The sequence below is a fragment of the Hylaeus anthracinus genome, unplaced genomic scaffold (genome assembly GCF_026225885.1).
Source record: "Hylaeus anthracinus isolate JK02 unplaced genomic scaffold, UHH_iyHylAnth1.0_haploid 3, whole genome shotgun sequence".
NCBI classification, from domain to species: Eukaryota; Metazoa; Arthropoda; class Insecta; order Hymenoptera; family Colletidae; genus Hylaeus; species Hylaeus anthracinus.
Window position 1 is genome coordinate 7,656,394 of NW_026535284.1, and position 14,031 is coordinate 7,670,424.

At 35.5% G+C, this 14,031-nt stretch overlaps 1 protein-coding gene across 3 annotated transcripts; it reads right to left on the bottom strand.

Annotated features, from left to right (window-relative positions):
* Nucleotides 1-214: 214 nt before the first annotated feature.
* Nucleotides 215-13,731, bottom strand: LOC128893878 (SR-related and CTD-associated factor 4). 3 transcript variants are annotated; one of them, XM_054155178.1, is made up of 19 exons: nt 13,137-13,731; nt 12,183-12,311; nt 11,817-12,108; nt 11,549-11,736; nt 11,192-11,473; nt 10,938-11,084; nt 10,582-10,832; nt 10,324-10,521; nt 10,038-10,171; nt 9,719-9,927; nt 9,450-9,627; nt 9,046-9,342; nt 8,724-8,951; nt 8,363-8,637; nt 7,878-8,126; nt 7,201-7,685; nt 6,655-6,941; nt 5,868-6,478; nt 215-390 (listed from the first exon to the last, which is right to left on the bottom strand). In XM_054155178.1, exons 1-18 carry the CDS (start codon nt 13,164-13,166, stop codon nt 5,874-5,876), a joined length of 4,464 nt encoding a protein of 1,487 aa, XP_054011153.1. In that variant the 5' UTR covers nt 13,167-13,731; the 3' UTR covers nt 215-390; nt 5,868-5,873. The 3 variants fall into 3 exon arrangements, with proteins under 3 accessions (XP_054011153.1, XP_054011154.1, XP_054011152.1); XM_054155179.1 differs by lacking the exon at nt 215-390 and having other exon boundaries at nt 938-6,478; nt 7,878-8,123; nt 13,137-13,730; XM_054155177.1 differs by lacking the exon at nt 215-390 and having other exon boundaries at nt 938-6,478; nt 13,137-13,730.
* Between the last annotated feature and the right edge of the window lie 300 nt (nt 13,732-14,031).

Here is a 14,031-nt window from a genome sequence, read left to right on the forward strand (position 1 = left end):
CTTGGGCGTTTTCCCTATAGAGGCGCTAAACAAACTCCGAAGGTAGTTCAGATGTTCACCGCTAGATGGCAACACAAAATTCCCGCGGGAAATTTGAACTTTACTTTATTTAATTAATGTTAATTAGAAGCATTTGTAGATACTGTCGAGTAATACTCCTTTGAAAAATATACTTCTGTAAAATATTTGGAAATTGTATTAATAAACAAAAAAATAAACCTTGAAATAATGTCTTTAATTTTCATAATTCTCATGCAGTTCGTATAATTGATATCCATGCTGTAATATACATTTATATCTCAATTTTATTAAAATGCTTATGTTTACAATAAATATACAGAATCGAGGAAAAATCACGCTTTAGATCCATTCGGTCGTTCCAAATCTCGTCTGAAACAGATAACAACAAATATATTTAGCACGCAGTACACTGAAATCTGATTTCAGTACGTTTTAGTAATCTGTTGGTTCTTAAAAATCCATGAATAGGTTTTTCTAAACGTTCGATTGTAGAGTCGCAATTATTTTTCGACAATCTCCAAATGCAATGAATTAGTTTTTCTTCAACAATTTTCGAAATATAAATAATTCAGCTAGCTACGAATAAAACGTCACGTAAATAAAAATGTCACGTGCTAAATAGAAGCGTGAAAATTCGAGGTTACCGCATGTATAGGATGGGTTAAATAAAATATTATAATTATCTAAAAACCGTTAGAGATAATAAAAAGGTTTCTCTCTCATATGTTCAGTCTTACTGAGACTCCTTATAATCGACTTCAATTATGTATAGCAATTTTTGCATTTTTTGGATAAACCTAAATCCAAGAAATTTGTTATAATTTGCTATAATTTCCACCGTTGATACGATTAAAAAACAACGGTGTTTAACTGTAAGAACATTTCAGCCGGAATAAACATTATCAACGCCAACATGTTGTGAATTAAAACTCACTTTATTAAATGTTTAAAATTCTGTACATGTATTCGTAAATATTTATCGATTTCTTCTAGACGTTATCACGATCATCCTATAACTCCATGGAGTTAGATACCAGTGTGTAATCGGAAAGAATTTTTGCTTGCACACTATTTTCTTTACTTTGTACATATTTCTTTGACTATGCAAGATCCAAATGATATTTCAAGAAAAGAAAGAAAAAAAACGTTGTTATCAACGAGTTATTCAGAATGCAAAAATTTCTAGAGGGTGTCCCAAAAATGTTGTAACACCTTGAAAGAGGTGATTCGGGAGGTGATTTGAAACAACTTTTTCCTTAGCGAAAATGTTGTCCGAGGCTTCGTTGAGGAGATATTAACGGAAAACACTGACCAATCAGAGCGCGCGTATACCGTTGAAGCGGCTGCGGTAGCGAAAGCTACGAGCTAAGCGGCCGCGCTTGTACGCAAACGAGTGGCTCGACGTGTACCGAAGGACATTGAACGCGGGCCCTTAGTTCGTAGCCTTCGCTACCACGGCCGCTCCAACGGTATACGCGCGCTCTGATTGGTCGGGGTTTTCTCTTAATATCTCTTTAACCAAACCTCGGACAACATTTTCGCTAAGGAAAAAGTTGTTTCAAATCACCTCCCGAATCACCTCTTTCAAGGTGTTACAACATTTTTGGGGCACCCTGTATATTCATATTTTGCACAGTCAAAGAAACAATGGAAATAAAATAGGGAACAGAAATTCCCTCTATTAGTGTAACAAAGTCCAATCGTGTTATCAGATAAACATTTACGAATTCATCCATATAGAACGTTCAATTAGACTAGATTCTAATTGGAAAAATTTGTTCCACCTCGGTTCGTAATTCTTCCGCAGTGGATGTGTTTTGTCGACTGTGCAAAATACGAAGAAACGTCTGAAATAAAAGTTATTTATTTCGTAACAAACGAATCGAAAATATTTGATTTGAAAAAAGTGACGAAGTTTTCGTCTTCTTTCTTCTTCACGTGAGGATGACCTAATAACATCGGTTCTAAAATATTTATATATACATATATAATATATCGTATAGTTATCTCTAACAATTTTCGAAAAAAAGTTAGCATTCATCGCTTTTACGCGAGACACCCTATATATGCAAGAATTCTAAATCTGATATTGACCACGAATCTTCGCGCATGTGCGTTCCCAAAAATTTTTACCAACGGTCAAATCGACGCCAATAACAGGTTACGGAATAAATAAATTATATAAACATAAAAAAATGGCATTCAAAAATGAAACGAAACAAAGCATTATACGAAACACGATGTACAGAAATCAATTTGATAATTAATCCAAAGTTGAAACCGATGATTCCTATGAAAAAGAGAGAGAGAAAAAAAAAGAAAGATTGATAAGTGTCGTCTACATATTTACAATGCTCTGTAGATTGATATGATTTTCGTTGTCCTTTTGATTTGTTCGATCCTGTTATTGCTCGTCATTTGCATATAAATAAGCAAACAAATATTCACAGAAACGTCTATTTGTTTATGCGAATCAATTAATTCGGGCGTCTTTTTTTATCATTCTGCTCAACAAGTTACTTCTTTAAAAATGAGGAAATATGAAATTGATTTTCTCTTAAACTCTGCTCCGGAGTGGTGCACGGGTTCTTTAGACTAATCTAAATTACGTCTTTTTTCTTCCTTCTTTGCTTTTCTTGGGAGGAAGTTTATAATATGATAATACAGTAAAAAAATATTACATTCTGGACGAACATTTTGTCTACATGAACTTTTGAGTAACGATTATTTAATCCCACAATAATCGTGATTAATTGAAAATTAATAATTATCTTTCCAATAGAAATAATAACACAATTAATGATCGTTATATCATGTACACAGTTGAGTTTAATTAAAAATCAATCAAAAGTTCAATAAATTAGACTACCTAAGCGACGCGTTAATTAAACATAATTAATTGATCAAATGAAAAATTTTGTTCCATGTTCGATAATAAGTTTTCACTCACTAATTAATATTCTCCTTACGTGCAATGATTAATGCTATATTCCGTTATTGCACATCACTTATTAAACGAATATACATTTCCCTATTAGCTGTTGTAACAACGCGTCGTAATTAATCAACGTGATATTCATCGCGAGATTAGGTGCTTAATATTAAATCCATTTATAAAATGAGGTAAGAACGTTGCTAAAACGAAAACCGAGGGAAACTCTCAACTTTTTAATCGACAAAGATTAGCTAGAAAGTCTAAGCAAACCAAGTCCAGTGTTGCTCGCAATTAGCTTAGATATAATTAAAAAGAAAAATAGTTTAGAAAGTTGGAACTGAAATTGATATTGTTCCAGACGACTTGTTTCGCTTCAATTTCTGAATCGTTTGTACAACAAATCAATGTATTCTAGTTTACTTTTTTTTCTCGTGGTTCGTCCAGAAAGAAAAATAGCATTCAGTATATAAATATAATGAGTTATAAACACAACAGTACCTTGCACTTGTCGCTCAGTTTGAGCGCAAGCGACCTGGTGGCTGGTGTTCCATCGTCGTGTGGCGACAGAGAGAGAGACTCACGCATGTGAACACACGAGTATGAGTACTGAACAAGTATCCAAAGCTGCTCTGAAAAGATTTCATTCCATTCCTAATACCAGTGTTCTTTTTCGCGTTTTATTTTCTTCGACCAAAATATATGCAATTTCTGTTTAATTACAAACAATTCTCCTCAAAGTTTAATTCAGCATCTAATTTGATATTTAGAGGAAAAACTTTTCAGATAAAAAATGCATAGTTAGGAGATTTAACTATAATTAAAATGAACTCAAGAATGAGTATGAAATTTAAGATTCGATGGTATTGGTATACTTCTGCATTTAAAAAGTTAATGCAGGCTATATTACTATTTGTAATTAAATAGTGGTTGTATCGACTGTTTTAAGAAATTATCAGATAAAGAAATGTTTTATTTAACACTATTCTTGACCTAATGTTATTTGGCTAGTGTTTTGCTGTTTAAACTACGCAATTTTTCTCTGGAACTTTTTTCCAAAAACGAGTTGAAAGATTTGATTGTGTCACAAACAAAAGTAAAACTGTTAAAAAAAAAAAAGTCCAAATCATTCATACGTGATTAATAGTATCAACAAATAATTAAATTTTCTAGTTTTCCTACGAAGACTCCCAGACAAATGTTTTTTAAGAACTATTTAAAATACTCTTTGTAGTTGGATGAATTTAAAATATTCATTTCGATCGATTATCTAGAAATTTCAATGGCTGGAGTATCTTTAAAGAAAAGTAAGTCAATTCCGGGAGCCGAGCGGAATGAGAGGCTATAATTCTGCTTACGAAGAAAGACGTTATATAGAAAATATTTATTTTTCGTTCGTTTGATTGAGCCGCACCGAACATCGGCGCTATATATATTCTCGATCTGTAATTCACTTTCTCTCGCGCTCTCTCCCTCTCACTCTTTCTACCACTCTTTGTTGGCTTACATTTTCTCTCATACATGTATACATGTATATTTATATATATATATATATATGTATACATATATACATATATATATATAATCTCTCTCTCTATCTATTTAAATATTTACGGTGGTAGAATCTTGCTTATCCGAATAAACGATTACATATTTTAATAGTTAACATTTCCTGTTGATCGAACGTTCATTCGCTGGAAATATAATACAATTTGTCTTTTAAATCATTCGATAGAGTTTAGTACGCACAGAGAATAATTAAAACAAGTTATATCAACGATCAAAAATTAAATTTAAAATAATATATGTATAATGAGATTTATTTAAAATGATATAGTTATTAAGCTAAAGTCTACTTTATACAAATTCTCCAACTAGCATCAATAAGAGTAGTATCGAATGTATAGTTCGATCAACGAAAATATTCGTATGATAAAACTTGACGTTTGTTGTCTATACGATTAATCAAGATTCTACTGTTAAGATTCATCTATCTATACAGTACGTTCGATTTAAGTGTATACATTCAATTATTTCTTGAGCTACTGAAAATTCAAAGAAATGCGTATATAGAAGCTGTTCTATTTTTAAGGGAATATATCGAATTGAATTTTGTCCCAATTGCAATTTCGGAGATTCAAATATTAAAAAATAGCGAATATGATTTTACGTGCAACTATTATATGTAATTTAACTGTTACGTTTCCCTCTTCAAATCGAACAAGTTCTTTATAAATGATTTTGCTGTACCTTTAGTAGCCTAAGAACTAATGAAATGTACGCATTCAAATCGGATTTACTATATATCTGTTTTCTACGAAAATACAAAAGTATTTACAATTCAATAAATAAGTCGCCACTTGGAGTATCCACGGGTCATAGGTCCTGTGTTTACAAATCACAGCGCCTCACATGTTAAGCCGATTAGAAAATTGGTTTCTTCGAAACTGAAACGCTGACTTAAAGAACAAACCTTTTTCTTTTTTTTGTTCAACCGATGATATACTTTCAGCTAACTCTGTTTCATATACGTCTTAATATAATACAAAAATCATTTTTCATTACACGAATAGATTTGTGTAATTTTACAAATAAAAATGTAGAATTTGCACATTCAATTATTATTATTCAATTATTCTAATATTATATATGAAATTCATTTAAAATAGCGCCAAAATCTTATGCCCCTTCAAGTCTAGCTATCTTTAAAAATAAAGCTTATAATACACTGTTACTTCAACATGAATAAAATACCATTGATTGAACACAAATATAACTAGTCTAAAATTCAGCGTTTCACTTCCCAAAAATAAGCATTTCCATTTCGACCGAACCGAGCTCGAAGCAACGAGTCCTCCCCTCACACCACTCCACAGAGTAAGAAATAATCTTAAAGAGAAAAATCGCTCTTTACTTTGGTCTAAGAATCCCTGCAGTCCTCTTCCTCCTTCTTCGTTTCAATGCATTCTTCTATTGCTTCGACCAATTGTTCCACATTTTCCGTTTTCTCGATAGGAATCACTGGCTCCTTTATTTCAGCTTCTTGTTGTTCAACTTTCAAAACTACTTCCTCTTTAATAGGTTCTGCCTTCTCTTCGACATTTCCAGTGGATGGCTCCTGCTCTTTGGAATCCTCCGTTTCTTCTCCGGATGGACTTGCATTTGTCCACCTGGATTTCCGTCCCCTATTTCGATTCTCTCGTTCCGTGTTTTGGTTGTTTGGATGTTTACCACCTTTTTTGTCTCTTTGCGCATGGTTTTCGGCGTCAGAGGACCACGGACCAGGAGGAGGATGCTCTTGATTCCTCCACGGAGCGGCAGACTCGGGTGGATGAATGGATGGCGGACCCATAGGCGGGCCGAAGGGTGGTCTGGCATGAGGAGGACGAATGTCGTCGAAAGGAGGTCTGAAGAAGGTGTCTGGTTCTCGAGGATCAAAAGGCGGGCCGCGAGGACCGAAAGGAGGCCTCATGCCAGGCCGAAGAGGACGTGGTCCTAAGCCTCGCGGATGGAACATTAACGGACCTAAAAAAACAAATATTCAGTAACGTATTGTGTTCGTGAATTAATTAATTGTTTAAGTAACCTCTACAGAGAACATGTAGTAGTATAGTCGGATCCAGTTAGAAGGAGTTAAGAGGTCGTTGAAAAGAACTCTTCATTTTTTTATCTTTTCCTAGTAAGGCAAAAACTATTCTTACCAGGCCCGCGAGCACCTAGAGGAGCAGGACGCGGTCCGAACCCATCAGGATGTCCAGGTCTAGGCCCCCTGGGTCCCATCATAGGCGGCATTCCAAACATAGGATCAATTCCAAAGAATTCTCGTCTCCTAGGTTCAAAATCACCTCGTTCGTGATGAGGGGGTCCCCTTGGATCGAAACCATCCTGAAGTCGTGGGTCGAAACCGTCACGCCTGACTTCGTAATCGAATCGATCTCGATCGTCGAGCGGCCTTCTTCCACGTCCGTCAGCCCTGTCAAATTCCTCCCTTTGGCAGATAATTAATCGGTGATTAAACAGTTACTATAGAATAAACAGAGCCAAAACTTCTTAAATTATTTCTTTCGTCTAATTGCGAGCCCCAGTCAAAATTCATACTTTGCCTGTCTCTTTTCTGTATATGAATAGATATAGTATAGATCTTAATGCTATGAATAACCCTTCAAGAGTTACCTTAAAGATCAACGAATATCAAATTTAACAAAAGAACAAAATAATGAGTTTTTATTGTATAATAAGTGTTTTACCTCTGCTCCCTGGGAGGTCCAAGTCTTCCAAATTCTTCTATTCTCTGCTGCCCGTGTATCCTATTATCAAATTCTTCTTGGTACATCCCACCTCCTTGTATCCTCGAAGGAGGAGCATCCATATACTCCTCGTGAATTTGCGATCCTCTATGGCCCCGACCGCCAAAATTTTGTCTGTCCCTTTGTTGCTGAAATTCCCTTGGATCTTGTTGAGGAGGATTTCTAAAGTCCGGTGGTCGAGCTGGGAAATCACCTCTTTCCTGAGGTAAAGCGAATTTCGGCAAATCCATGAGGGACGAAAGAGGTTCTCCGCGCGGCGGTCGAGGCTCTTCGAAATTTCTATCGGATCTGTCTCGATCTGGTCGATTACGAGGAGGGGGTATCCGATCGCCTCGATCTTCGAGAGGAAGGGTGCCATCGGCCAATTGACGCAGACGATCAGCTAGGCTTGGTTTACCGTCTTTCTTTGGAGTGGAATCGTTTTCCTAAAATTATAAGGAACATCAAAATGATTGGAAACAATAAATTGTAATAAATTATAATAATTAATATTACTTATATATTTTTTCATTCTTGGCTCATTGACTTTGATATCTTTGGAAAAACTGTATAGGTAAAATATTTACTTCGTTGCCCTTTTTTATTCTTTGTTATTTAAATAGTTAACGTATTATTACCTGCAGACTTTGATTCTGTGGGATTCCATCTCGATTTTCTCTATTTTCTCTATCCCTTCGATCATCTCTGTCTCTATCTCTAATATCTCTCCTCCGATCACGTCCTCGTTCTCGTCCTCTACCTCTTTCTCTTCCACGATCCATTCTGGAGTCGTTGTTTTCCCTATCTCTATGAGATAAATGTGTTTCCCTATCTCTTCTCTCCCTGTTCTCCCGTTCCCTATCCCTTTCTTTATAGTCTCGATGCTGCTAAAGTTAAATTAAATTGAAATCATTCCGTAGAACACTCTAATTTTCAGAAAAAACTATTACGATATATATTAAATGTTACACATTTCTATATCGATAGACGGGTAAGAAAGCAATTATTTTATATAATCTTCGTACATTAAATATCTAACTGCATACATAGAAAATGACGTATGAAAATCTATATAAGTAAAAGTTACCGATTTAACAACGAAAAAGTATTTCATATAATTTACCTCTAGCTGTTGGTCGCCATCTATTCTTTCCTCGTTTTGTGAAAGTTGCTGATCCATTAAATTCCCTTTGCTTTTATTTCCATTTGAACTTTGCGGCATCGCGTCTTCCATTTCTACGTCCATATCGTCTGCAGAATGTTGTTGCTGAGGTAATTGCATTTGTAAAGGAGCAGAAGGGCCGACCCCGTAAGGTTGACGCAACATTGGCAAATTTGGCATTCCCGTTTCCGTTGTTGGCGGCGGAACTCCTATCGGAGGAACATTGTGTGGCATACCTAACAAAATTTAGACTTTTATTAACTCTTTACATTTCCATTTACTGTTTAATTGTGGAACGAGTTCAATTTTAATTTGTACGTACCGGTGGAATTAGGTTTATCGGAGGGTGCTGCAGGTGCTGGCAAAGGAATTTGTGTTAATAGACCGACACCGACGCCAGCTCCAAACGGTGAATTTACTGGAGGAGTTAGCATGGTTTGCATCATTCCTGGTGGTCCTAATAAACTTTGCATATTGGGAGGCGGTACGCCAATCGGAACATTGGGCATTAAACTGTGTGGCATTGGTAATCCCATTGGTCCAAGCATTCCTGAACAATGAAGAAAAATATGAGTTACTTAACAAATTTAATTAGTCATAAAATGAATAAAAATTAGAAAATCTTAAAACAAAAAATTATTTACGGGGAACTCCTGTCATTGTAAAAGCAGGTGGCATCATTTGTAATTGTGTATTTGGCGGTGGCAAAAGTGCAGCTGATGTAGGAGGTCTGATTGGCGGTGGCTGACTTGTATCGATAACTTGTTGTTGACCTTGCTGATTCTGCTGTTGAGATTGTTGCTGTTGACTGCTAGTCGAAGGCTGCATTACGTTTACCATGCCATCCGTCAAACTTGGAATTGCAGCAGCTAAAGCTTGCTGTTGCAACTGCAACTGCTGTTGAAGCATGTCTGAATTTGTCCCGGAATGCTTTAATTTACCTGTAAATTTTATTAACAGAATAAATTATTTTTTTTAATTTATAAGAGAACTTATAATAAATGAATTCACATTTCATCGGACATTACGAACATATTACTTTACTTACCTTTTAAAGGAGGTGGCAAAGTATCTTCATCGATCATTCCACCTTCTTCGAGTAATTCTAAATCCTGATCAGTAACATTAATTAATTTATTCCAGGGAATATAACTAACTCCCAATTCGACTTCCCAGTAATCTTTCCATTCCTTTCCTTTCACACCTTTCCCTGGTGCCCAGGCTAACTGAAATACATTGAAAATTCTATCATTCTAGAAATAAACAATTCTCGTCTGTACTTTTAATAATAAATGTATTATACGTCAAATAACTTACAGTGATTGCTTTTCCTTGCATTTTGTGATTCTTAAGTTTAGTAAGAGCCCGATAAGCGTCTTGCCTTCTATTCATGCATATAAAAGCGCAACCTCTAGGTGAAATCAGATCGATGCTGACGATATCACCAAATTCCCCAAAAGTGTCTGAAAGTTCTTCTTGGTGTACTAATTTTGATAAATGTCCTACCCAAAGAGTGGTACTGCAAACTGCAAGGATATTCCATTTGAAATAGCTCGAAAATTTATTATCATTCTCAAAAGTATATAACGAGAATGTGAGCGATAATAATAATAAAAAAATTGACTTAACAACCTACCGCTTAATTTATCTCTTACAATTGGAGGCAATCCTCGTTTGCGTCTTTCTCTTTCTTTTTCCCGTTCTTCCTCAGTCATTTTTTCTCGGCTGTCTTCGCGTTTCCTGTCACGTCCTCTATCTCTCGAGCGTGATCTGCAATATAATAATATATTTAGTGAAAAAATAAGTAGTTCATAAATAGAAAATATGTTTCAAGTTAATATCACTGTCTCTTAATAAATTTTTCTAACGAATTTCAAAATACAATCAATAACGGCTATATACACTAGTTTTAAAAAAATGACCTTCTTCTTCTGGATCTGCTTCTCGATCGAGATTTTCTGTCCCTGTCCCGATCTCGATCCCTATCTCTATCTCTATCTCTATGCCGTGGTGATCTAGATCGACTGTGGTGCCTGTATCGATCAGGTGACCGACTATGCGATCTTGTATTTTCACAATTTACAATTTCTACGCTGCTACTGTCCCGTCTTGCACCATTTCTATAATAAATGATTTATTAAGGATTACGTTCAATGTTTTAATACGAAAGAAATAATTACCCAGAATAATCTTGCGCGTCTTGTCGCTCGTCGTGAAGGGGGCTCTTTTGATTTTGATGTGCTTGCTGATTAATCTGTCTAATACTTGACAAAGGTTGGGAGGCATACGGTAGGGCTGGTGGATAACCAGGAGGTGGTTGACTCAGGTCTTGTATAACACCGCTACTTACATTTGTTGCATAAGCATTTTGTTGATTTGGTTTTAAGATGTCTGATGGTTTCAATTCACACTCCGATGCAAACGGTAAATTCTAAAAATAATTGTATTTTACTAATGTAAATATCTTAGTGAAATTGATATCGCATTTCAAACTGTATACGTAAAATCATACTATTTTTTTACATCAATAACGTACAGGAACGGTTTGCGCTAGATGCTTATCAAACTCCTCCTCCTGCTGCTTCATTTGTTGAAGTTTACGCATTTTCTCTTCAATTTCGTGTTGCGATGAAGACGCATTTCCCTGCATTGTTTGTTGTAATGTTTGAAGCTGCCTTAGAACCTAGTATTAGAGAAAAAATTAACAAAATACACACGCATTAATTAATTAAATTTATAATTTTCTTATCGAATTTCACTCAAGTAAACTTTTTGAATGATTAAGTATACCTCTGGATTCGTTAGTAGTAGTCCGAGACTTTCTAAACTATTTCCTGTAGCAACAGCATTGTGTTGTTGAGCAGTATTCGCTGCTGTTGTCGCTGCTGGTGAACTCGCAACAACGACATCGTCGTCTTCTTCCTCGCCGTAATCAAAGTCTAAGAGTTTCTTATCAAATTTTACAGAACTTTTCTGTTCGTTTGCTGCTTCCTGCTTTTTTAATAACAATTGTTGTAAATGTTGTAACTGATCAAGGAAAGAAGCGTCCACTTGAGTTGCATTCGATTGCCCCTAAAATAAAAGCATTTGAAATTTAATACTTTAATAAAGTCGGGTATTGAACTACATACTATAAAAATAACATACCAGGAGTTTATTAGCATTAACTATATTCGCTGCTTCCATTTTCGTTTGTGCTAGCCAAACAGGATCAATTGTCTTTCCAGAGGAGAACAATTTCTGATCTTTTACTGCATTCTTCGCAGTTAAGGGAGGAGTCTTTACAGAAGTACCAGTATTGCTTGTATTGTTTGTTGAGGAACTATTCAGTGTACCTGGAAATAATAATCCTATTTTAACGTAAATCTTATAAATAAATCAAGAAATAAAGATCGTGAGAGTAAGAATTTTTTACCATTAGCATTAACTGTTTGTTCCTTGTGTATTGGATGATTTGGGTCCGCAAGATCGAATAATGGTTGTATAACCTCGGAAGGGAAAACTGCATTTTTTTGCCAAAGATTTAAAACTCGTATCACCTTGCTTTTGTCTTCCTGAGGACATTTCAGAAGGTTTAAGAAGGTGGTTTGCATGTTCTTAGCAAAGCGTGGAGCAAAGACATCTTTCTCTACTCCAAACTGGTGTCTGGATTGGCGTACAATTGAATCTATGACGTACAATCCAGGCACTTTGTACTCTGGCTTACACTGTAACATATAAATAACAATTAAATTACACATGTTCCAATAGTATTTTTAATGTAACTTTTAGAATAAACTACCTTTTGGATAAATTTTTCTACGCTTTGCACAACATGCTTGTAGAATTTGATTGCCTTAATTGCGCCCCTGGTGAGAGAGTTCATCTTTGCCTTGGAAATTGGTGGTTTGACATCATACAGAGCTGAAAGCTGAAAATAGAAGAAATAGTATGCAATTTAAATTGATAACTTACAGGAAGATTTGATGTAGCGAGTGGTTAATAAAACAATGCATGTATTTAAAATAATATTCTTTAAATACATTCAGATTTTGTAAAAAATGAGTTGGTTTTATTTATACGCTTTAGAACACGAGATATCTGAATTGATGTTTCATTTCTGTTTGTAATGTTAAGAAACATGACAATTTTCGGTGACAAATTTACCCACTCAATACATGAAAAGATATGTAAATGATAGGTTGTTGACTATAAAAATTTATCAGCGTTTTCCATAAATTACTTTGCACTACATGTTCCATTTAGTAAGTCTCCCTTTTACACCTCTGCCCCCAACTATCCCCCCACCATTCCCCCCCATCATCAACCTTCTTGAACACACACAAATACAAACATTTATTTTTCTATTTGGATCGTGTGAACGACATAAATTTCGAGTAACAACAAATAACCATCGCGTGGTACATCACGAAAACACTCTAAATCACACTAAAGGTTCTCTTTCACTGATCTCCCTCTTTCTTGAATATAGAGATAGTTGCTCCTTCTCTCTTGCACACAGACTAGAAAATCAAGCATTCGTCGAGCACGGAATCACTCGATTTCTCGGTACCACGATCACTCGGGAACGTCAAGGGAGATATTCCTTCTACAGTTCCGTTTCGTGTACGTGTTCCCGTGGGTGCACGAAACGGGAAGACGGAAAAGGGAGAAGGGAAACGAGAAACGAAAGAAAAAAAGGAACAAGGGAGAGTCGGCGGGCTAGGAGAAGAATCGAGGGTAAGAAGCAGCTCACCTCCGCGTTAAATGCCTTAACCGCCTCCATTTCGACGAAGGTGCGAAGCACCAAGGATCTGCTATGTTTCACAGGAATCCGTGATTATCGGGACGTTCAATGTTTTCGCGATAAATCGCATGTCTTTGCTCAGAGCGCACTGTCTAGCTGGGCCATGCCACTCAAGATGGCGACGCTATTTCCCGAAAGGCATCGCGGGGCGGTGATGCGTGACGTCACATGCCGCCGCTGTGCACGATCGGTAACGATTCGTGCTTCAATACCGATTGTCTTCCACCAATCAAAATCCTCTTAGATAAATGTTTATTTCAAACTTTATCGAAATTAATTTTCTGTCGTGAATTAGTTACCCGCTTTGAAAATAAATTGAATTAGTATTTCAAATCTCCACTTGAATCATAAAAATTTGTACATTTGCAATTACAGAGTCACGACTTTTAATACATAATTCGTATAAAATAATACGGACGTTTCTAATATGTATACATATATTTTTAATAGTTTATTAAAGTACTTTGATTTTCATTTACTTCGTGTTAGATATTCGAACTTTTTAACCTTTGGAAAAATCGTAATACCTTACCTGATGTTTAAATATTTGTTTATCTAACTACTGAGTGTGTTTAAAACTATACTATTTGTTTATATTAGCTATAATATTTGATATCTTATGCTTCGAATTGTAAATAAAGTCGAAGCTTCAGACACCAATGTCTTCGAGTTGCATATTTATTAACGAAAATTATATGTAATTTCTAATTATTTTAATAGTTTTCTTCGTTGTTTTGCCATGTATTATTTAAACACACATATATATATACATATAGGTTCTTTCAAATTTATATTAATTCATCATTGAACTGAAGTTGCAGAAACAGAGGTGCCAACTTTGCTT